Here is a 20,949-nt window from a genome sequence, read left to right on the forward strand (position 1 = left end):
GTGAAATGCCCTGTGCCCGCGGTCACTCGTGACGCCCAGCGCGCGTTCGACCTCCTTAATAAGCTGACCCAGACGGAGGGGCAGCCCAAGGGCGCCCAGACCATCCCGCGCGCGGAGCTGCAGCGCTGCACAGGCTTGTGCTTTGCCAGCGTGAAGAAGGCGGGCCTGCTGGCGACACTTGAGGGCGGCGAGGGCTTCGTTATCGCCAAAATCAACGTGAGGCCAGCCAGCCAGCACTGCCAATGGCGCTCGCTCACACTCCTGCCGCCACCCCTCCACCGTCCCACCCCTTCGCTGTCCTACCTCTGCAGAGCCCCGACGCCACCACCTGGTCGGCGCCCCTGTTCATCAAGCTGTTTGCGGGCGGCCTGGGCCTCACAATGGGCTACTCGCAGATCGACAGCCTGATTGTGCTGGACACGCAAGAAGCCGTGCAGCGCTACTCCCGCCCCCACAAGTTTGATCTGAACATGGAGGCGGCCGCCGTGGGGCCCTTCAACAACCTGGCGGCGCACGACGATGCGTCAGTGGGCGCCCTAGGCGACGAGTCATTCATCTACTCGGTGGCAAAGGTACGCCGCACGGGCCAGCCGGGGCAGCCGGGGACCCCAGTGCTGCTGGGGCAAGAGCTGCTCGCCTGTGCGGGCAGGGCACCAGACCCAGCCGACCGCGACCCTGTTGCGCTGCTATCTCGTGCAGGGCACCCTTGTAGACATCAGCTACAAGGGGTTGAGGTATACCCTGGATGAATCCAAGAACCGGGCACTGTATGGGGACGCCTCCCCCGCGGTGAGCCAGCCCGCCGTGAGAGGGTGGGGCAAGGAGCCGGGCGCAGCCCGTTTCTGTGTGTCGCCATGTGTGCTGATCTGCGACCACCGCTGTGCGCATGCCTGGGTGCAGGACATCCTGGCGGGCACTGTGCAGCCCCCAGCGGCGATGCAGGAGCTGCAGGGAGCGCTGACGTCGGTAAGCGTGCCCGGCGCTGCCCTCCTTGCAGCCGCGCAGCCGAGCCGCCTTCTTGTGTGCGGCAACGTCGCCCCCTCTCTGACACGCCTGCATCATCTGCCGCCTCCGCTTCCATGCAGTTCATGAAGACGGGCCGCCTGCAACACATCCCTGACGAGCACTGATCACAGTCATGGTGCCGGCAGCTTGTCCGCGGCTGCCGAGCGCCATAGTTTTTCATTTCATTTACTACCATGTTATCAAAGCCTCCATACCATTAAATTGCTGTAAATTACCTTGCAAATTGACGGCACAGCAGGCACGGCTCCAGTCGGCGCCTGCGCCCGCTGACATGGCGCGGCAGTGGCATGGGCTGTGCTTCTCTCACCCCTGCCTATTTCGATTTACTCGTGCTTGCTGTGGATTGGTTCCTGCGGCCTACATAAGCATTGCTACAAGGAGGCGAATTTCGAATTTCAAAAGGGAGAGGGAAAGCAGCGGCTGCTGCCATGGCCTCGTTCAAGGCCGCTCAGCTCAAGGTGTCGAGCTTCTACGGCTCCGCTGTGCCCCGGCCGTACGTGCTGCTAGACAAGGATGGCAAGCTTGTGGAGGACCGTGTGGACGCCCCGCAAGTCAACGAAGCCCTGATCGGTGGGTGCCGATGGATGGGCGAGCCAGGCTAGGAGATTGGCCTGTGCCGGTTGCGGGCGGCGGAGGCGGGCGGCACGGCGGGAATGGGCCGCCGCCCACAGTGCTGCCACTGCCGCATCCCCGCCCCTGCAGCTTGGGCCACCAAGGTGCCCATCCAGCGGGGAGGCGCGCTCACAAAGCCCACCTGGGACGGCCCCGAGATGCCCAGGGAGGCGCGCACCGACTTCCAGGCAAGACAGGGCAGCCACCCGCCTGCCCGCCGGGCTGAGAGCATGCGCACCTTTACCTGCCCGCACATGGTGGTGTCCCCTGCCTGCCCCCTGCTTCTTTTCTCCTGACTTGACAGCCCATGCCCCCTAGCTGAGCCCTACCACCACACACACACACACACACGCACGCCTGCCTGTCCACGCCCCACCCGCAGATCTTCTTCCTGGAGAGGTTTGACGACATCCACGCCGCCAACCCCGCCATCCTGGCCTCCGACCGCCGCTCCATGCTGTCTGCGGCCTCGGTGTACTGGCGGGAGCAGCTGGAGCCGGAGGAGCGGCTGCGGTACCGCGAGCGCGCAGCCGCCGAGAAGGCGGCGGTGGGCGTGCAGATTGCGGAGGCGGAGCAGGCCAACCCCAAGTTCAAGGCATTCCGAGACAAGCTGCAGGTGGGCGGGGCTGGGAAGGAAGGGGGCTGACCGACACGTGGGGTGGCCGGCGGGGCAGGCGCATCGCCCATGCCCGCTGCGCAGCCGCAGCGATGGGCCAGCGGCGCCAGCGCCGTTTGTCGTGCCACCGGCAAGCCAGCGCTCGGCGTGGCCACGCGCACACACACTGCCACCCCTGCTGCAACTGCTGCATGCTCGCCGCTCCTGCCCCGTCCACTGCCTGGCCGCGCCCTGCCCGCCCGCCGCAGAGGTACAAGCAGAGCATGAGCGGCATCCTGGGCGCCGCCAAGGCATCAACAGGTCCGCTGTGGCGGGCGCAGCGCCGCATGAACAAGTATCGGGCGCTGGAGGAGCATGAGGCGGCCAGGGAGGAGGTCGAGGAGAGCGGGAACGAGGGGGAGGAGGCGACGCTGGCTGGCGGCAGCAAGAAGGGACGCAAGGGCGCGGCAGCGGCGGGTGGCGCCCACAAGCGCGGCGGCAAGGCGGCTGGGCGGGGCGAGAAGGCCGCGGCACGCCAGCGGCTGGTGGGCAGCGACGACAGCAGCAGCGAGGAGGAGGGGGAGGAGGAGGATGCGCGGGCGGCAGCAGATGCGGTGGCAGCCATGCAGAAGCTGCTGCTGGCGACCGCAAAGAAGGTGGGGCAGAGGGTGCGGCGTCCAGGACGGCCGGCTTGCTTGCACGGCCAGCTCCTGCCCTCACGCTGCTGCCAGGCGCTGGTGTGGGACCATGCTGGCAGTGCCCTTCTGTCCCGCAGGGCGGCAAGCCGGCAAAGGCTGCTCCCGGCAGCGGCAGGGCGACCGCAGCCACGCGCAAGGCTGCGGCGGCCAGGGAGGAGGAGCAGGCCGTGAGCAGCGACAGCGAGGAGGAGGAGGAGGGGAGCCCTCAGCAGCAGCGGGCGGGACGCGGCAGGGGCACCCGCAGCGGCGCCGCAGCCCTGGCCAGCCGCGCCGTCAGCCGAGGTGCGTCAGGCCTGCGCTGGCTGGGTCAGCTGCCGCTGCCCAGTGTGTCAGCTGGGCCACCCCGCACTGCCAGCTCCAGCTGGCTGGTTGGCCTGCTGGCTCACACCTTCCCTCTCACCCCCACCCTGACCTTGACGCCCTGCAGGCCGCAAGGGTATGTACGAAGATGCCTTTGAACTGCCGCCCAGCCAGAACGCCACCCCGGCCAAGCCCCTCGCCGCCGCGGCACCTGCCAGGGGCGGCAAGGCGGCAGCGGCAGACCTGCCCTCCAAGTCGCCAGGCAAGCGCATGCGCACCACGCGGCACTCTGCCGTGGCGGCCGCCCCGGTAGCGGAGGAGTCGCCGGCCAAGAAGCTGCGCCGCAGCGCGCGCAAGTGAGGCCCTCCAAGCGCGCTTCCGGGCTGGAGGCGTGGGCTGAGGCGGCCGGCCAGCGAGCCGTGCCGTTGCGAACGCCTGCCTCAAGCCCTTGCGTCCTCCTGCCCCACGGTTGTATTGATGGGCTGGCGGCCAAGTGGGTGCACCACACCATGCCTTCTGTAAACCTGGATGACTGGTGGCCGCCGCTCGGCGAGATGGCGCCGGCGCATGCGTGCGGAAAGTGCAGACGGAGCCAATTGAGCGCTCCCCCTGCATGCCCCTGCTGGCATCCTCCTCATCAGTCTGGCAGCAAGCCATCATAACAGCAGCACAAATGGCGCATGAGTCGACTGCAGTTGTGTATTGAATACAAATAGAGCAGCAGGTGCTGGGTGCTCAGCAGTATCCAAGTATCTCCGAGTGGTCGCCCTCGATTGGGGCACTCAGTGCTGCGGCTGCCGTCCAGGCGGTGCGAGGCCCAGCAGTGCCGGTCGCTGGGCGGTCCTGCCCCTCACACCTCCCCCCGCAGCCGCCTGGCCAGCTGGACGTCCTTGGGCATGATGGTGACAAGGTTGGCGTGGATGGCGCACAGGTTGCTGTCCTCAAACAGCCCCACCATAAACGCCTCGGCCGCCTCCCTCAGCGCCTCAATGCGGCGCGCGGGAAGCGCAGCGGGCACCCCGCCGCCCAGCCCGCTCGCCTGCACGCTCCAGCGGTCGGCGGTGGTGCTCACGGTGGACAGCACCTCGCGCGCCAGGCGCCAGAAGGGCGCGCGCGGGATCAGCTTCATGGTGCCTGCCGACTGGCTGCGGGAGCCGCTGCCCTGGTACTTGCGGATCTCCTGCGGGGCAAGGAGGTGTGGGCGGGGAACTGTTGGGAGGGGAGACTGGCGCCAGGGCGAACGCTCGCCGCTCCGCAGCTGCAAGCTCTCCTGTCCTGTCAAAGAAGCAGAGCTGCGCTTGAGGGGGAGGAAAGGGAAAGGAGCAAGAGAGGTAGCGGCCGCGGCGGCTAGCTCACCATCAGCGCCGCCTGGCCCGGCCGCCTGCGCCGCTTGGCTGCGTCCGCATCCTGGTTCAAAGCGCTGTTCTTGGGCACAGTCTTGCCTGCGACCTTCTTCGCCACCTTGAAAGCGGGCCAGCTCGTGCCAGAGCGCTACAGGAGAGTGAGAGGACGCAGCTGTTTCCTATCGGCCTTGTGGATCCCAGAGCTGCACAGAGCTCCCAGAGCTGCACAACGGACCTGAGGCGCGGACTGCTTGCGAGTGTTAGCCATCCAGCGCTTTGCTGCGACTATAAAGACTCAATACGGGCCATTTCATCTCTCGACTGCCTGCCTGCTCTTCCACACAACCTGTTTTCGACACCTGGGCAATAGCGCTGTGCACGCTGCCTTTGAACGCCGCCACCAGCCGCAAAAGCCACTGCTACCCATGTAAGCCATGATGAAATCAATCACCCATCCACCTCCACAGGCAAGCAGGGGTGTGCATGCGAGAGTCTTAAGGGTCAGCTGGGAGCGTCCCAACGGACAGCACCCACCACTGCCGCATGTTCCTGCTCGATGCAGCTCCCGTTTGTCGCAGGGCGGTGCAAGGTCAAAGTGGACGTGTAGCAGGTGCGTATCAATACAAATCAAGAATCAAGACGAGTACACAGACTACAGCAGAGGCAAATACAGCAGCAGAGCATCATTCATCTTCCTCCATCTCGTCCCTGCCACTCCCAGGCGGCTGCCGCCGCCGCTGCTGCTGCCGCTGGCCGCCGGCCTCCCCGCCGCCGGCAACATCGCCATGCTGCTGCTGCCAGTTGGCCACCGCTGCATCCATGGTGTCTGCCATGTGGTGCAGGATGTCCTGTGTCATGTGCAGCGCCTCGGCCACGGCCTGCTCCGCGGTGACGGCGCCCGATGTCTGGCACCGCACCACAATCTCATTCAGGCTGGGGTGCTCCTGCGTGTACGATGCCAGCTGCACGTGTGGGTGCGCCCACATCACGTCCCGCAGCGCATTGCCCAGCGTGTGTGCTGCAGGGTGGCAGGCAGCAGGGCAGAGGGTAGGTCCTCAGCAGCGGAGGCGGCGCTGTGGCGGTGAGGAGTGGACAGCGCTGGCGGAGTGGGCTTCCGCTGGGCCCATCCACGACGGTGTGTTGCTTCACTCACTCTCGTCGCCCAGCGCCAGCACGATGGAGCTGTCCTCCTTCGACTCGTCAGGCTCTGCATGCCAGGGGGGTGGCTGCGCGACCTGATGAGGACTCGGCTCTCACGGGATGCAGAACAATACACAAAGCAGACCCCACCTGCTCGCACAAGGGCCTGCTCGCCCGACATGGTTGCCGCTAAAGAAGCACCAAACGTGGCCTGCCAAGGACGACAGGGATACTGTGAGTGCGCTTGTCAAGAGACGGGGCACGCCAGCACGCCAGTACAGTCCAGCGCTCCCGCTTGGCGTTGCCTGGCGCCACCTTGCAGCGCACATGCAGACTCAACCCTGCTTTGCTTGGCACCTCAATCCTGATGTTACATTGCAAGCACAACTGCTGCACAGACAGCTGGAGGTACACAGAGGGAGCAGCGGTGCACCTCCGGCAGCTCGCTACAGCTTGTCGATGGCCGCCTGCTGCTGCTCCTGCCGCTCTGCAGCAGCAGGCAGGCACAACACCCAAACCGAACCTCGGCACTGTGAGTCTGCCGGCAAGCCAGCATACAGCCGCACTCATCAACGTCCAGGGCGGCATTCACTGCCGAGCGGAGATGGGCAGGCGGCGGCGGGCGATGGCGTGCGGCGGCGTGCGGCGGCGCCTCACTCTGCTCCGCGTCTGCTGCCGCCTCCATGGCCTCCCCCATGACCCCAAAGATGTCCTGCGTGAGGTGCAGCACCTCTGCCAGCGCCTGCTCGCCGCCCACCCCCGAGGATGCGGTGGTCTGCAGACATGGCAGGGGGGCCGAGGAAGTTGTCGGATGGATGGATGGCTGGGGCACGCAGCACACGTGGCTGGCTGTGCCGGAACACACCCGGCATCCCCCACATGCATGCCCCCACACCGCCAGCGCCCCACCTGCATGCGCATGTTGATGTGGCGGTACACGGGGTGCTCTGTGGTGTAGGCAGCCAGCTCGGTGTGTGGGCTGCGGCAGCGGGCAGGTGGGCAGGGCAGGAGGAGGCGGGTGGGGGCGGGAGGCTGAGGCCGAGGCCGGGCAGCACCACAGCCGCCGTCGCCCTGGCGCCTCACATGCGGCGGCAGCACCCGCACCAGGCTCCCGGCAGCGGCAGGCGGGCGGCGGCGGGTGTGCGGCGGCGCGCTCACTGCAGCCAGGCCACGTCTGTGACGGCCGCCCCTAGCGTGTGGCTCTCGCCGTCCACAATCACGGCGGCTGTGCGCGGCCCAACCACAATGGGCTTGCGCCGCGCCGACGTCACCAGCCGCTTCTCGTACGGGTTGGCGCTGACCCCCTGCGCCACGCCAGACTTCCAGTACCGGCCGTCTGCAGGTGGCGCGGGTGGGCGGGGGAAAAGGTGGGCGTGCCTAAACTGGTGCGCGGCAGCAGATGAGACGGCAGAGGCGGGGAGGGGCGCGGCATGTGAGCGAGCGGCAGGCGGGCGTGGCGGCAGGGGCGGGCCACGCACCCGGCGGGTCGGACGCGTCTGGCAGCTCGTCGTTGAGCACTCGGTCAAAGCTGGGCTGGTACCGCTCGTACTGCAGGCAGGTACCCGCACCAACGATAGGTGCCGCGGTTCGCTGCTTGCTGGCTCAGCACCTGCCAACACCCTGCTCAAGTCCTGCCCGAGCTAGTTCTTGCACAGCGGGGCCCCTCCTCCCGTCTCCACCGCATGCCCCTGCCCCCACCGGCCCCCACCGGCCCCCACCGGCCCCCACCAGCCCCCACAACTGCCCATCCCCCGCCCCCCCGGGGCGCACCATGCTGCGCGCGTCCGTCTTCTGGCTGGGCTTGTACTCCTGCCGGTAGCCGTAGATGGTCTGGCTCTGCGGCCCCTGCCGCGACCCGCTCAGATTCATGCGCTCCGCCCACAGCGGCGTCCGGCCCTCCGCTCGCCGCTCATCCACAGTCTGCTGGAGGCAGTGGGTGGAGGGTTGGCGGCCAGGGCTGTGTCCAGCAGCAGCTGGTCAGCTGAGCGGACGGAGAAAGGGAAAAGGGGAAAAAAGGGGGAGGGGGAAAAGAGCGCGGCGGCGCACTGCAGGGGGCAGCAGGCCCAGCTGGCGCCCGGCATGCCTGCTGTCGCTGCTGCGACGTGCGCTGAGTCATGCGCACCTGCTGCTGCGGGTCCCTGCCCTGCGGGCAGTCCAGCTCGGGCATGTGCCACTGCCGCCGCATCCACAGCGGCTGCTCGCCGCCCGCGCGCCCCACAGACTGGAACCACCTGCGGCGGCGGGAGGGGCGAGGGTGGCACAGCCGATGAGCAGCGTGGCACTCCATCCATCTTCCTTTCCTACCCTCAGCTGCGTCGGCAGGCCCTGCAGGCCCTCCTGCTACTCGCGCACACCCCCCGCCACCCCCGCCAGAGGGGCGCACCAGCTGTCCTGGTCGTAGTTCCAGGCGGGCGACTTCTTCTCAAACCACTGCTCGCTCTGCAGCACGCCGCCAAACTTCTCCATCCACTCCTGCCGGCTCATGGACCGCAGCTCATCCTGCGCGCCACGGCAGCAGGCAGGCCGGGAGGTTGTCGGAAACGCGGCAGTGCTGCCGCCACGCCGCCTCCGCCGGCCGGCGGCCCTGCAAGCAGGGCACTGGGTGGGAGCCCACCACCCACACCAGGCATCTCGACACACCTCTGAGGCTTTGGGGAGCTTGAACTCGGAGCATGCGTCCGCCACCTTGCGCGCCGCAGCTTCTATATCGGCTCCCTTGCTCATTGGGGCTGTCTGGCTTCTACTGGATGCACTCTACGTGCTGCTGCCTGTTGTCTGTCTCGGTCAGGATGACATGCAGCGCTGCACAGGCTGGCACCGGTGCCTGAAGCAAGCAATTGTATACACTAGTGCCGTGTATGCAATACAGCAATGAAGAGGGGAATGGGGCTGGGCGCCCACACCACAGCAGTACATCGCGACACAATACTCTCTCCTCGTCGCACAATTGGCCCAGGCACGATTGATCGCCGAAGTAACGGCTCCTTGCGGTTCTTTCTGGCGCACCGCGCAGCTGGTAGCAGTCTCACACACGATGGTGGTAGCGCGGGGCAGATGCAGCACCGCGGCCCCTCTCCTCGCCCTGCTGCTGATCCAAATTGCTGGTGAGTGCTGCCATGTGGTCAAGAAGGGGTACGCGGCATGGCAGTTCGTGGCAGCGGCAGCGACCAGGCGCCCGCGCGCTGCCGCCACCGCTGCCACCCGCTCCCCACCGCTGCCACCCACTCCGTAACAGCTCCTGAATTGCGCCAGACCCCCTTGGCCTTGCCTCCTACCTGCGCAGGGGGCACCATCGCGCTGCCGGCGGGCCGCCAGGCGGCGGTGCCCGCTCGCCGCACCCTGCATCAGTTGAGCGCCAGCCGCGGCGGGCTGCCGTCGTGGGTCAAGATGCACCAGCCGCAGCGGCCGTACAGCCAGAAGGAGTACGAGAGGAACGTGGCCGAGGTGGCGGCCATGAAGCGGGCCAGGCGGCGGTATGACCTGGTGCTCTGGGGAGACAGCATGGCCTCGTGAGTGGGAGGGCGGGCGGGCGGGAGGGCGGCGGGTGGGGCCACCGGGCTGCTCATGCGTCAGCCCGCCGCCATCGGTCTGCGCGCATGGCCGACCCCCCTGCGTGCCGCTGCCGGCTGCAGCGCCATGAAGTCGGACCGCAAGAAGGTGTGGGACAGGGTGTTCCGGGGGTACGAGGCGGAGCCGCTGAGCATGGTGGGCAGCAACATGCAGGTGAGTGAGGGCAGGGAGGCGAGCGGCGCATGCCCCGCGCGCTCACGGTCACGACACCCGCCGCGCTGGCCTGCGGCGCAGTGCCCCCTGCACTCCCCCAGGCCCTGCCCTCAGCAGCCACGCCCCGCTGGCACCCCCCGCCTCCCGCAGGAAACGACGTGGCGCATCGTGGCGGGCGGCGAGCGCCCCTCCCCAGACCCCAAGGTCGCGGCGGTGATGTGCGGTGAGCGGGCGGGCGGCCGGGGCTCTGGTGGGCGGCGGGCCTGCAGGGCAGACGTGGGATGCGCAAGGTGCAAGGGCTGCCGGCGAGGGGCAGATGCCGCCGCAGCGTGCCCCACACCTAGCTGCGCCCCGCCTCCCCGGTCCCCTGCAGGCTACATCAACAAGCGCTGGAGGAAGGACGGTGAGCGGGCAGGGGCGGCCAGCGGGGGCCCCGGGCGGGCTGTGCGAGGCGCCCGCTCGCTTGCCTCCCTCTCATCCGCCCCCCCCACCCCACCGCCGCGCCTCCCCCTGCCCCGTTGCAGACCCCGCCCCGATGATGGACTGGCTGGTGCGCTGGCTGAAGAGCAACCTGCGGGACAGCGTGGTTGTGGTGGTGGCGGTGCCGCCCGTCAGGCCGGTGGACATGACCGCCATCAACAAGGCATACAAGGCCATCGCCCGCAAGCACGGCGTGGTGTTTGTGGATATCAGCAAGGGCTACAACCCGCTCAACCCGGCGCACAGCGAGGACGGCACGCACCCGCTGCCGGCGGGGCAGGCGGTGCTGCTCAGGAACCTGAAGCGCGCGCTCAAGCGGTACATGTAGCGCTCGAGCGGTGCACTGACGCGCGCCCCGCGCGCGGCGGCCAGCCCTGGCCAGAACCGAGCTCGGAAACCCCGGCAAGCCGCACCTGCCGCATTCCTTTATTTATCTACTGCTGGTGCGATTACGTGATGACCCTCCCCACAGCATGCACCTGGACAGATCATCCACCCGCGGAGGCATCCCCTCTGAGCCCCCGCCTGTTGGCTACAGGCCACTCCCTGTAAAGATCGCCCCCCTGCGCTGCCGCCGGTGTATTTACAGCAGCAGCGCGTATAGGAGGGCACCAGGAATGGCCCCAGCTACCGCACGGCGCCGCGCTGCCTGCTGACTGCCAGCACCACCGCAGCCGCCGCCAGGAGGAAGAGGGCGTGCCCCGCCCGCAGCCGCGCAGCCCCCTGCGGAGCATCGGGCGGCCACAGCGCGCCGCAGCCGTCAGCCGCGAGAGGCCACGCTCAGCCCCAGGTCAGTGCAGCTGCTGCTGCCTGGCCGCCTCCTGCAGCGCCTTCATCCTCGCCTCGGCGGCCGCCGCCATGCGCGCGCGGCGCACGTCGGCGCCCTCGTGCGCCCGCGGCTTGGCGGACAGGCGGGGCGGGGCGGCCGCCGCGCCGCCACTTGCCTTGCCGGGGCCGGCGCCGCCGCCGACGGGCGCGGGCTTGGCCGTCAGCTTGCCGCTCTGGGCAGCCACCGCCGCGGCCGCCCTGCCAATCTCGTCGTCAGCCGCCTGCCGCGCCGCCTCCTCCGCCGCCGCCTTGCTGACCGCCGCCTCCGCCTGCCGCGCCTCCCTCTGCTTTGCCTTCTGCCGCGCTCGCTTCTCCGCCTTCCTCCTCCTCGCCTCCTCCTCCGCTGCCGCCTCTGCCTCTGCCGCCGTCGCCGCCGCCGCGCCCTGCTCCGCGGCCGCCTGCTGCGCCTGCTGCGCCTGCCGCTGCCGCGCCGCTGCGTCCGCCGCTACCGCTTCCTGCCGCTGCCGCTGCCGCTCCTCCTCGGCTGCCGCCTCTGGCAGCTGGTACAGCGTCACCAGGATGCGAGCCACCCGCTTCGTTTCGCTGAATGTCGGCCGCCGCGTCGTGAAGGGCACTCTCCTGCAGCCGCCGGGTGGAAAGCAGGCCAGGGCAGGGGCAGGGCAGGACATGAGCGCGCAGGGCAGCAACACGTGGCAGACACGGCAGCACGGTGCGCCTGCCCGACCCGCAGCGACCGGCGGCTAGGCGCAGGAGGCCGGCAGGTGCGCCGCCATGCCAGGCCAGGCGCCCGCACCCCCCACCTGACGCGGGCGTCGCCCTTGTCCAGCAGCGGCTGCTCGCCGCCAAACAGCTGCTGCCAGTTGGAGGAAGGGGCGTGCACAAAGATGAGGCCGCACCCCGCCAGCAGCTCCCGCCACCCGCCCAGCGCCTCTGCACCACAGCGGGCGCAGGGGCGGGGCGAGCACGCTGGAGCCCAGACAAAGCGACACCGGGCAGCGCAGCAGGCCCAGAAGCGAGGGGCGAGGCAGCCGGCGCTGCAGCGCACGCTCGGGCAGCGTGCACGCCCCGGCACGGCCGCGCACCCGCCACATCCCTCTGCAGCGCGGCCTCGTTGTAGCGGCGCAGGCGCGAGCCTGCTGACTTGGCGTACTTGCCGCCCGCATCCTTGGCCGACTGCCTGCCGCCCTGGCCGGCCCTGCACCCCGCACACGCATGGCGGCAGCGCCATCGCACAGGTTGGACAGGCTACGGCATCGGGCGGGCTGCCGAGCCATGCGCTAAATTGCACCGCCTGCCACCACCTTTTCCCCTGCCCCTGCCTGGTTCCCTGCCGGCCTCAAACCCGCCAACGGTCACCTCCCCTCCTCCCCCAACTGCCCCGCCACCCTGCCCACCCCACCTGACCACGTAGCGGTGCGCGCTCTTGTGCGCCAGCGTCTCAAACTTGTCGGCCTGCCGCGGGTTGCCCACGCGGGCGGGGTCCAGGCCAAACACCGCCGCCGCAAAGTGGCCGCCCCGCAGCATGACCACCGCCCAGCGGCCGCCGTGCTGGCGCAGGCCGCGCAGCGCCGCCAGGCACTGGTCGGCCGAGGGCTGCGCGCCGGCGACGGCTCGGTCCCTGTCGGGAGCCACCAGCGGGCGCCAGCAGGCGTACCGCTTGCCATCTGCACGCAGGGCGGGCAGGGCTGCCATCAGGCCTGGAGCCGGAACACGGCGGCTCGGTTGCAGGCAGCTGCGTGGGCCCACTCCCAAGCACACCTACCTGCCCCTGCAAAGGCAAACTGGGGCCCGGCTTCCGCGGGCGTCGCCGCCGCCGCCGCCGCCGCCTCCTCGTCCTCCTCCGCCTCGCTCTGCTCCGACTCGCTGCCCGAGATGCTGCCCACCTCCTGCCGCTCATCCTCTACCAGCGCCGCAAACTCCGCCTCACCCACCCGCTCCCGGCCCGCCGCCCGCCGCTTGGCGTTATACCGGTGCCAGTCCAGGGAGAAGTGGCGGCGCTGCTCCTCGGTAGACGCAAAGCCGGGGGCGCCGGCCACGCCGATGCCGCAGGCTATGCAGGTGGGGCCGCCAGGCCTGCTGCCGGTGCCGGCGTCTGCTGCCGCGGCGGCTGGGTCGGCGGGCGGCTCTGCGGTGCCGCTTCCGCTGGCCTCCAGGTCGAGGCCCTGCAGCGCTGCCGCCGTCAGCTCGCTGGCATCGCCGTCGGCCTGGCCAAAGGCTTCCACGGGGAGTTCAAAGAGTGTGCCAAGCGGCTCGGGCACAGCCATCTGGTGTGGAGACGGCTGGAGCTCACACGGTCAGCCAGTGAGCATGTTATGATCCATGCTGGGCTGCAGCGATTGGGGCGGGCTTTGGGCAGCCTCTTCCAAGGCAGCACAGCACAGCAGGGCTGAAAACTTGCCTTGGCTTGACTTGGAGGAGCTATCCCCTGCTTCCAACGCCATCACACAAGGAACAATTTCTGATTACGAAAGTTGCAGAGCCTCTGGTCTGTTGGGTCTCCCTGCCAGCCCCTCTGGGCCAGCGGACGATGCGTCAAGGGCCCCTGGGGTGACGGACATCCCTTCAGAATGGCTGGGAGGCCTGGAAAGGGGTTCTGGGGCCAACTGTTTGGCGCTGGAGCCCCCGCCCATGATCGTTTCAGCCTCCAGGAGCTGCAATACCTGCACGGCGTGCTGCTGAGGACCCCCGTGGTGAACGACGGCAACAGGGACACGGTGGTTGAGGCGCTGCGCTCCATTGCCGAGCTGGTCATATGGTGAGCGGCGGCGCGCCGCCCGCCTCCGCCTGCCCCTGGGCCTGGCACCCAGCTTCTTAGCTTCTTTTTACCCCGCCAGCCAGCCACTCTTTAGGACGGTTTGCTGTGCGGTCCTGCCCGCCTGCTGCAGGGGCGATCAGCACGACAGCAACATGGTGGAGTACTTTTTGACCGAGAACCTGCTGGGCCACTTCAACCAAATCCTGCAGCAGCGCAGCAACCGCCGCGGCAACGTGGCGATGCAGGTGGGGCAGGCGCGCCGCCGGCTGCGCCGCCAGGGCTGTGCCGTCGTGGAATGGGTGCATGCATGCATGCATCGCAGGCGGCAGAGCAGAGCGCTGGTGGCGTAACTATACACTCACTAGACGGTTGCCCCGCCACCCTTGCTCTGCTGCTCGCCGCCGGCGTGCAGGTGCTGCAAACGCTGAGCATCCTGATCCAGAACCTGCGCAACCAGCAGACCGTGTACTACCTGTTCAGCAACAACCACATCAACGAGATTGTGTCCATGCGCTTTGACTTTGAGGATGACGAAGTGCTGGTGGGTGGCCTTGTGTGGTGGTGTGTGTGTGGTGGTGCGGGTGGGCTGCGGCGTGCAGCACCGGTGCCGGCCGCTGGCTGGTGAGCCGCACTCGCCGTGCCGTCGTGGCGGATTGCCAGGGGCGTGTTGGCCCTGCCTCGGCCTTGTTTTCGCTGCCCCCAAACACACCCCCTCCTTGCCACACACCCCACCCGCAGGGCTACTACGTCAACCTGCTCAAGGCCATCAGCCTGAAGCTGAACGAGGTGACGGTGCAGTTCTTCTTCCAGGCGGGGGGGCCGCGCCCGGGGTCCTCGCCCGCCACCCCGCGCCCCGCCTCCTTCCCGCTCTACACCGAATCCATCAAGTTTGTCAACCACAGGTGGGCGGGTGGCAGCCAGCCTGGTGAAGCATGCGGCAGCCAGCCTGGTGGGGCGGGCAGGGCAGGGCAGGCCCCTCCTGCAGCGCCAGGCGGGCTCGCCAGCTCCCCCCTGCCCGCCGACCGCGGCCACCACCACCACCACCCAGCCCGCCCTGCCTCCCCACGCGCCGCGCCCCCGCCCCGTCCCGCCTGCCCGCCGCGGCCGCTGCTGCCCCCCGGCAGGGACCCCATGGTTCGCACCGCCGTGAAGACGCTGACGCTCAACGTGTACGGCATCTCGCTGCCCGCGGTGCAGCAGTTTGTGTGCACCCGTCCCGCCTCCGCCTACTTCACGCAGCTGGCCGCCTACATCGCGGAGCAGTGCCAGGTGGGGCCCGCAGCACGGCACGGCGAGCGCACCTCGTAGGTCGTATCCATGGCAAATCCTGCAGGCTGCAGGGTGGGGGTGCACCAGCATGTTCTGTGGGCTGGCAGGGGCTCTGTGGGCCAGGTGGCATCGCGTGCTCCCAGCCCAAGCCTGCGGGCAAGCTGTCGCGCTCTGACGGCAGCTGCGCGTCGGCTCGCGGCGCCGCTGCGCCCCAGTGCTGGACCCGCTGCTGTCGTCCGTGGATGTGAAGCAACAAGCAGGCGCAGGGCAGCGTGGAGGGGTGCCTGGCTGAGGTGGAGGACCTGCTGTCGTACTGCAACGATGTGCTCATGACGGGTGGGCGGGCCGCGCGGCTGCGCCGGGCTGGGCTGGGCTGGGCTGGGCTGGGGGTCGGGGAGCAGACTGGGGGCCAGCAAGGGCGCTGGTGTTTGTTGTAGGCGGCAGCATGCCTTCCTGCGAGACGAGGCAGCTGAGCCTGGGACCTTTCCTCCTGCAGTGATGCATCCATGGGGCCTGTCAGAGGCCTGCCCGCCCGCCCACCCGCCCGCCTGCCCTGCAGACGTGCCACCGCTGCGGGCGCTGCTGCTGGAGTGCCTGTGGCAGACGTTTCTGGGGCCCGTGCTTTTCTGGCCGCTCATCCAGGAAGATGTGGCGGCGCAGCACATTGCAGCCCTCACGCTGGCCCCAGCTGGCGACGGCGGCGGCGGCGCAGCCACGAGTGTGGCAGCGGCGGCGGCAGTGGCGGCGGCTGGCAGCAGGGGGCCGCCTGACATGTCGTCGGCCCGCTCGGTGCAGCGCGGCAGCGTCGGCCCGCTGTGCAGCCTGTACGTCTTTGAGCGCCTGTTCCGGGCGGTCACAGACCAGCGGCTGCTGGCGCTGCTCGTGTCGGCGCTGCTGGGCGGCGCTGTGGTCGGGGGAGCGAGCGGCGGCTGCGGCAGCCCCAGCGGCACCCGGCCCGGGTCGCCAGGCGGGCAGGCGGCGGCAGCAAACACGGCAGCACGGTGGCAGGTGCCTGCAGAGGTGCTGGGACGGCTGCAGTACAGTCCCGAGGCGTACCGCCAGGCCCTGCTGGGCATGCTGCGCGGCTCCGATGCCCAGGTGGCGGCGGCGGCGGTGCGTGTGCTGGCGGCCCTGCTGCAGAGCAGGGCGGCCAGCGAGGAGCAGCTGGAGCTCATAGGTGAGCAGAGGGGAGGGGGAGGAGGGAGGAGGGGGCACGCCTGTGGCGGCCAGGCGAGCAGTGCTGTTTGATGGTTGCCTGGTGGCAAGCGTGGAGGGCTGCAAGCAGGCGAGCCACAAACCGAGTGGTGCCTGCACCTGTGCCTGGTGCAGGCCTGCTGCCGCTGCGGCGCAGAAAGCAGCGGCAGCTGCTGCAGGTGCTGGTGGGAGACAGCCCGATGAACAGCCAGCTGCTGGAGCCTGTGCCGGCGGCAGCGGCTGGGGAGCCGGCGTGGCAGCAGGGAGACCACAGCGGGCTGGGGCAGGACCCTCAGCAGCAGCAGCAGCAGCAGCAGCCTGAGCCATCAGGAGCGGGGGGAGGCGGCCAGCGGGCCTGCAATGGCGCTGCCAACCCTGGCAGCAGCAGCAGCGGCCCCAACAGCCGGCGCAGCAGCAGCGGTAGTGACAGCTGCCACGTGCGGCTCAGTCTAGACGAGGCGGCGGACGGCTCCTTCTCCATTCGCTTGCACCCTGGCAGCAGGCAGCAGCCAGCCTCCGAGCAGCAGCAGCAGCAGGAGCCATGGCCACAGCTGCAGTCCACCCAGCTGCAGCGGCAGAAGGCGGCGGCGGCGGCGGCTGCGCGCGCGGAGCAGCAATTTGGGGAGGTGGTGGGCGCGCTGCTGGGCCTGCTGTGCTCTGACGTGCTGCCCCCGCTGTCGTTCAGCACCCTGGGCTGGCTGCTCCACCAGCTGCTGTCTGTGGGCAAGGGCGGCGCCGCGCTGAGCGGCCCGCAGCAGCAGGCGCTGGGCGCGGCGGTGGCGCGGCAGCGGGCGGCCATGCAGCGCCAGCTGCGGGGCGGGTGGTGCGACGCGCTGGTTCCCATGGTGGCGGCGGAGTGGGGGCGCACCCGGCAGGCCATCCTGCGCTCCGGCCCCGGCCCCGTGCACGTCGCGGTGCAGACCTGGATGCAGGCAAGCAAGGAAGGCGAGGGGAGTTGGGCAGGGAAGGCCCGCTGCCAACTCCTCCCCTGCCCATGTGTGCGAGCACGCATGCTCGGTGCATGCTAGCACGGGGCCGACGTGCCTGCCCCTCCCGCCCCTCCCGTGCAGGCTGTGCTGGTGCAGGAGCTGCGGTGGCAGCAGGGGTCGGCGGCGGGCGAGGCGGGCGGCCGCGCCGACGCCTCGCCCGCGGCTGCCAAGCAGGCATACCTCACCGTGCAGGCGGCGGTGGCGGTGGCGCAGCTGGCGCAGGTGCTGGGTGAGGGCGACATCCCCGCCACCCCGCCCTGCCCCTCCGTCTGCGAGGCGGATGTTCGGGCGGGGGAGGTGCGGGAGCAAGCGCAGATCGGGCTGGCCTCCAGCCAGCGCATGCACTGCACCGTGTGCTTCACACGCGGCCAGGAGCGGGCGGCGCTGTTTGCGGTGGAGGGCCTGCCCGCGCACGTCAAGGCGGGGGCGGCGCCAGGTGGGCGCGCGACGCGGAGGGCCGCCCAGCGCGCGCGTGTGTTGTTGCGCCCAGCCCTTGCGCTCCCTTCCTGCAGCCGGCCCGCTCCACGCCACCCCACCCCACCCCACCACTCACCCGTCACCACACCCACCCGCCCCACCCCTACTCCACCCCCGCAGACCTGTCGCTGGCGAAGGCGTCGGTGGCGCAGCAGGTGGCGGCGGCGGCGCCCGTGTGCCTGGTGGCAGACCCGGGCGCCAAGCCCGAGACGGGGCTGGTGCTGTCGGTGGCGCCGCTCATGGGCGCGCAGCCGGCGCTGGATGAGCGGCACCCCCGCTGGCTGCACGTCCAGGCAAGCAGAACAGCGGCGGGGCGGCGGGGCCGGCACCCGGCACGGGCGCGGGACAGCGGGCGGGGCCCCATGGCCGGCCCTCGGCTGTGCGCCTCATGCGCGCGCGCATCGTTGCCCTCCTGTGCCTGCAGGTGCGCCCCCCCCTGCGTGGGCTGCTCAAGGTGCTGCAGGCCTCTCACCCCGGCAGCACCCTGCTCAACATGCAGAAGCACCTGGTCAGGTGGGGGGGGCACGACCTGGGCTGCTGTGTGGAGGAAGGGGGCCGGGGCATGTTTGTTGAGAGTCAGGGAATGGTGCGATGGTCTGCCAGCCGTGTGAGCCCCCATGCCTCATACGCGCGTGCCCTTCCACTCTGTCGGCCTCCCCTCCCCCCTCTGCAGCGGTCACTGGGTGCTTTCCTTCCCAGACGGCGACCGCGCCGCGTCTGCGCAGCAGCACGTGGAAGAGTGGGCCCACAAGATGCGGGCCGTCTACTGCCAGCTGCTGCACCCGCTGCTGAGCACCGGGGAGGGCGGCAGCGGGGGAGACGTGCCTGCCGCGCCGCAGGCTGCGATCGAGGCTGCTGCTGGGGACGCCTCGGATTAAGCGCGACGGCCCCTCTGTGCCACCATGACGCAGCTTGTCCTTGCTTGCTGTTTCGCCCTGGTTCTGTTGCTTTGCTTTGCTTGCCCCCGCTCCCTGCATGCATTCCCATTTTGCTCAGCACTTGCATCATTTCATGCCTGCAGCAGTTCCTCATCAGTCGGCGTGCATCCTCTCTGTAACAGCGCAAGCCACCCTGTGCTGATAAACCAGCGGTGTGTATCCTCCACTCATGTGCTCCAGGCTCAGGGCGTAGGTGTGGGGTCTTCAGGGGGTTGGTCGCCGCCAGAGCCGCCCTGGCCACCCACGTCGTTCTCGGCGTTGTTGTTTGGCCCGCTGCCACCTGGCGCATCCTGGTCGCCGTTCCCAAAGCCGTTGTTGCCCTGCGGGCCACCGCCAGAGCTGCCCCCACCGTCGCCCTCAGCGTTCTCTGCGTTGGTGTTTGGCCCGCTGCCACCCGGCGCATCCTGGTCACCGTTGCCAAAGCCATTCTGCGTGGGCAAGGGCGAGGCCGGCAGGTAAAGGAGCAGCATGAGGAAGGCATCCATGGTAGGTGCCCGCTCGCCTTCACCACCTGCCAGCTGCCAGCACTATACTCACGTTGCCCTGCGGGCCACCGCCAGAGCCTCCGTTCTGCATGGAAAAGCAGGGGCAACGGCAGCGGAGATCGAGGGAGGTGTCTCTGCATGGACCTGCCCACTTGCTCCCCACCCCTCCAGCAGCACACTCACGTTGCCCTGGCCACCATTGCAGCCGCCTCCATTCTCTGCGTTGTTGTTTGGCCCACTGTTGCCTGGTGCATCCTGGTCGCCGTTGCCACAGCCATTCTGCATGAGCAAAACATTCCCAAGCCTGGTGTTCCCAAGCAACCACGGTGCCCATTCGCCTCCTTGTCATGCCACAGCATGCTCACATTGCCACCATTGCCATTGGCCCCGTTGCCGTTTGCCCCGTTGCCGTTGCCGTCGCCCCCGTTGCCGTCGCCCCCGTTGCCGTTGCCGCCATTGCCGTTGCCCCCATTGCCGTTGCTGCCGTTGCCATTGCCTCCATTCTGCAGCTCAGCGATCAAAGGCAGGCGCAGCAAGATGGTGAGGTGAGGAGCACAGGGCTGGCATGACACAAACATGCTCACATTGCCGTTGCCTCCATTGCCGTTGCCCCCGTTGCCGTCGCCGCCACTGCCGTTGCCCCCATTGCCGTTGCCGCCATTGCCGCCGTTGCCGTTGCCCCCGTTGCCATTGCCCCCGTTCTGCAGCTCAGCGATCAAAAGCAGGCTCAGCGAGATGGTGAGGAGCAGGCAGCACAGCAATGGGTGGCATCCTCACATTGCCATTGCCTCCATTTCCGTTGCTGCCACTGCCGTTGCCGCCACTGCCGTTGCCGCCACTGCCGTTGCCCCCATTGCCGTTGCCTCCATTTCCGTTGCCGCCACTGCCGTTGCCGCCACTGCCGTTGCCGCCATTGCCGTTGCCCCCATTGCCGTTGCCGCCATTGCCGTTGCCCCCGTTGCCGTTGCCGCCATTGCCACTGCCGCCATTGCCGTTGCCGCCATTGCCGTTGCCGCCGCCATTAGAGCCGCCACCATTGCCGTCAGAACCTCCAGTCTGCATGATCAAGAGCGGCAGAGAGTGGCATCACGAATGCACACATCACTAATGCATGATGTGAGCAGTAGACTGACGCATGATGTGGGCATCTGAAGACTGACGTTGCAGTTGCAGTTGCAGTTGACGGTGACTGGCACAGAGGGGATGGTGGGCACTGGCGGGAGGTCAGGCAGGTCCGAGGGGGTGCCATCGCCGCCGCCCCCAGCACCATCGCCCCCGCCATTCCCTCCAGGAGACCCTCCACCGCCATTGGAGCCCTGGAAACGCAACGTGGCAGGCAAGGTAATGGCTTGAGTGAGCATTCAAGGTGAGCGAGCATGCAGGCGGCTGCTGGTCAAGGTGAGGGAGAAGAGCGGCTGTGCCAGGCGCCGACAGCTAGCAGACCTGGCCGCCGCCATGGAGGGAGTTGAGGAACGCTAGGCGGGCCTCTCTGTAGGCTTCGATCTGGGCCTCAAGGCGGTCGTGCCGGGCCTGCAGCTGCTCATGCACCCACTCAGCCGTCGCCTGCACAGGCAGCCCAGCCGAAGGTGGGCCAGCGGCAGTCAACCTTCAGCCGTCATTTCCAGGCATTCAAGGAGGGCTTGAACTCTAAAGCAGGGGACCCATTCCTGGTTTCCGTGTTAGCAGGCCTTTCTGAGAGTCAGCATCACTCTTGAAAGCAGCATCGACCCCGAACGAATTGCCTCGCCACAGCCGCTCAACAGCGCTGCCCAGCGGTAAGGACGTCGGCGGCGGGTGGTCAACAAGCGGCCTCAGACGAGGGTTTCGCGCACCTGTCCCCTGCCCAGGGCATCATCAGCCAGCAGAGAGCGGATTTCCGCGCGGGGGCCAGCCGAAAGCCCCGAGGATGAGCCATGGGGCTGGCCACTGGTCAGAACTGCGCTGCCCACCAGCAGCAGAGCGAGGAGGGCGTGAAGCCGCATGTTCGAGACGCTCCAGAGACAACAGCAGAGACGAGGAGACGGAGGGTCATCCCCCTTGACGGAGGGTCGTCCCCCTTGTTGTCCTTGCGGCGGGACCGTCGCTGCTGCCGGCGCTCCATCTCTCAAGTATGTGCTGCTGCTCATCAGGATGGCA

General features: G+C 68.9%; 6 protein-coding genes across 6 annotated transcripts in view; 2 read left to right on the top strand and 4 right to left on the bottom strand.

The window, feature by feature from the left end:
* The window catches only part of CHLNCDRAFT_142340 (hypothetical protein), a gene marked incomplete at both ends in the record, with an annotated part of 4,339 nt that extends 3,209 nt beyond the window's left edge, over positions 1-1,130 (top strand). The window contains 5 exons of the mRNA XM_005850108.1: positions 40-216; positions 312-572; positions 700-789; positions 901-966; positions 1,086-1,130. Of these exons, the coding sequence (XP_005850170.1) occupies positions 40-216; positions 312-572; positions 700-789; positions 901-966; positions 1,086-1,130 (639 nt within the window). The remainder of the gene's footprint in view (positions 1-39; positions 217-311; positions 573-699; positions 790-900; positions 967-1,085) is intronic.
* A 2,951-nt stretch (positions 1,131-4,081) lies between these two features.
* Positions 4,082-4,842, bottom strand: CHLNCDRAFT_142342 (hypothetical protein; the record flags this gene model as incomplete). The annotated part of the gene is made up of 3 exons (XM_005850358.1): positions 4,082-4,411; positions 4,588-4,722; positions 4,810-4,842. 3 exons carry the CDS (start codon positions 4,840-4,842, stop codon positions 4,082-4,084), a joined length of 498 nt encoding a protein of 165 aa, XP_005850420.1.
* Positions 4,843-5,257: 415 nt separating this feature from the next.
* On the bottom strand, positions 5,258-5,895 carry CHLNCDRAFT_142343 (hypothetical protein; the record flags this gene model as incomplete). The annotated part of the gene is made up of 3 exons (XM_005850359.1): positions 5,258-5,592; positions 5,728-5,781; positions 5,865-5,895. 3 exons carry the CDS (start codon positions 5,893-5,895, stop codon positions 5,258-5,260), a joined length of 420 nt encoding a protein of 139 aa, XP_005850421.1.
* Positions 5,896-10,708: 4,813 nt separating this feature from the next.
* On the bottom strand, positions 10,709-12,970 carry CHLNCDRAFT_50767 (hypothetical protein; the record flags this gene model as incomplete). Its single annotated transcript, XM_005850360.1, has 5 exons — positions 10,709-11,324; positions 11,507-11,636; positions 11,789-11,901; positions 12,106-12,370; positions 12,469-12,970. 5 exons carry the CDS (start codon positions 12,968-12,970, stop codon positions 10,709-10,711), a joined length of 1,626 nt encoding a protein of 541 aa, XP_005850422.1.
* Positions 12,971-13,867: 897 nt separating this feature from the next.
* On the top strand, positions 13,868-14,640 carry CHLNCDRAFT_14802 (hypothetical protein; the record flags this gene model as incomplete). Its single annotated transcript, XM_005850109.1, has 3 exons — positions 13,868-14,002; positions 14,200-14,363; positions 14,586-14,640. Coding segments are annotated over 3 exons (354 nt in total), but the record flags the coding sequence as incomplete, so codon positions are not given.
* Positions 14,641-18,510: 3,870 nt separating this feature from the next.
* Positions 18,511-20,795, bottom strand: CHLNCDRAFT_142349 (hypothetical protein; the record flags this gene model as incomplete). The annotated part of the gene is made up of 8 exons (XM_005850361.1): positions 18,511-18,756; positions 18,866-18,898; positions 19,179-19,316; positions 19,398-19,514; positions 19,591-19,869; positions 19,974-20,129; positions 20,257-20,376; positions 20,646-20,795. The coding sequence occupies 8 exons, from the start codon at positions 20,793-20,795 to the stop codon at positions 18,511-18,513; spliced, it is 1,239 nt and encodes a 412-aa protein (XP_005850423.1).
* Positions 20,796-20,949: the final 154 nt, after the last annotated feature.

The sequence above is a fragment of the Chlorella variabilis genome (assembly GCF_000147415.1).
Source record: "Chlorella variabilis unplaced genomic scaffold CHLNCscaffold_4, whole genome shotgun sequence".
Taxonomy (NCBI): domain Eukaryota; kingdom Viridiplantae; phylum Chlorophyta; class Trebouxiophyceae; order Chlorellales; family Chlorellaceae; genus Chlorella; species Chlorella variabilis.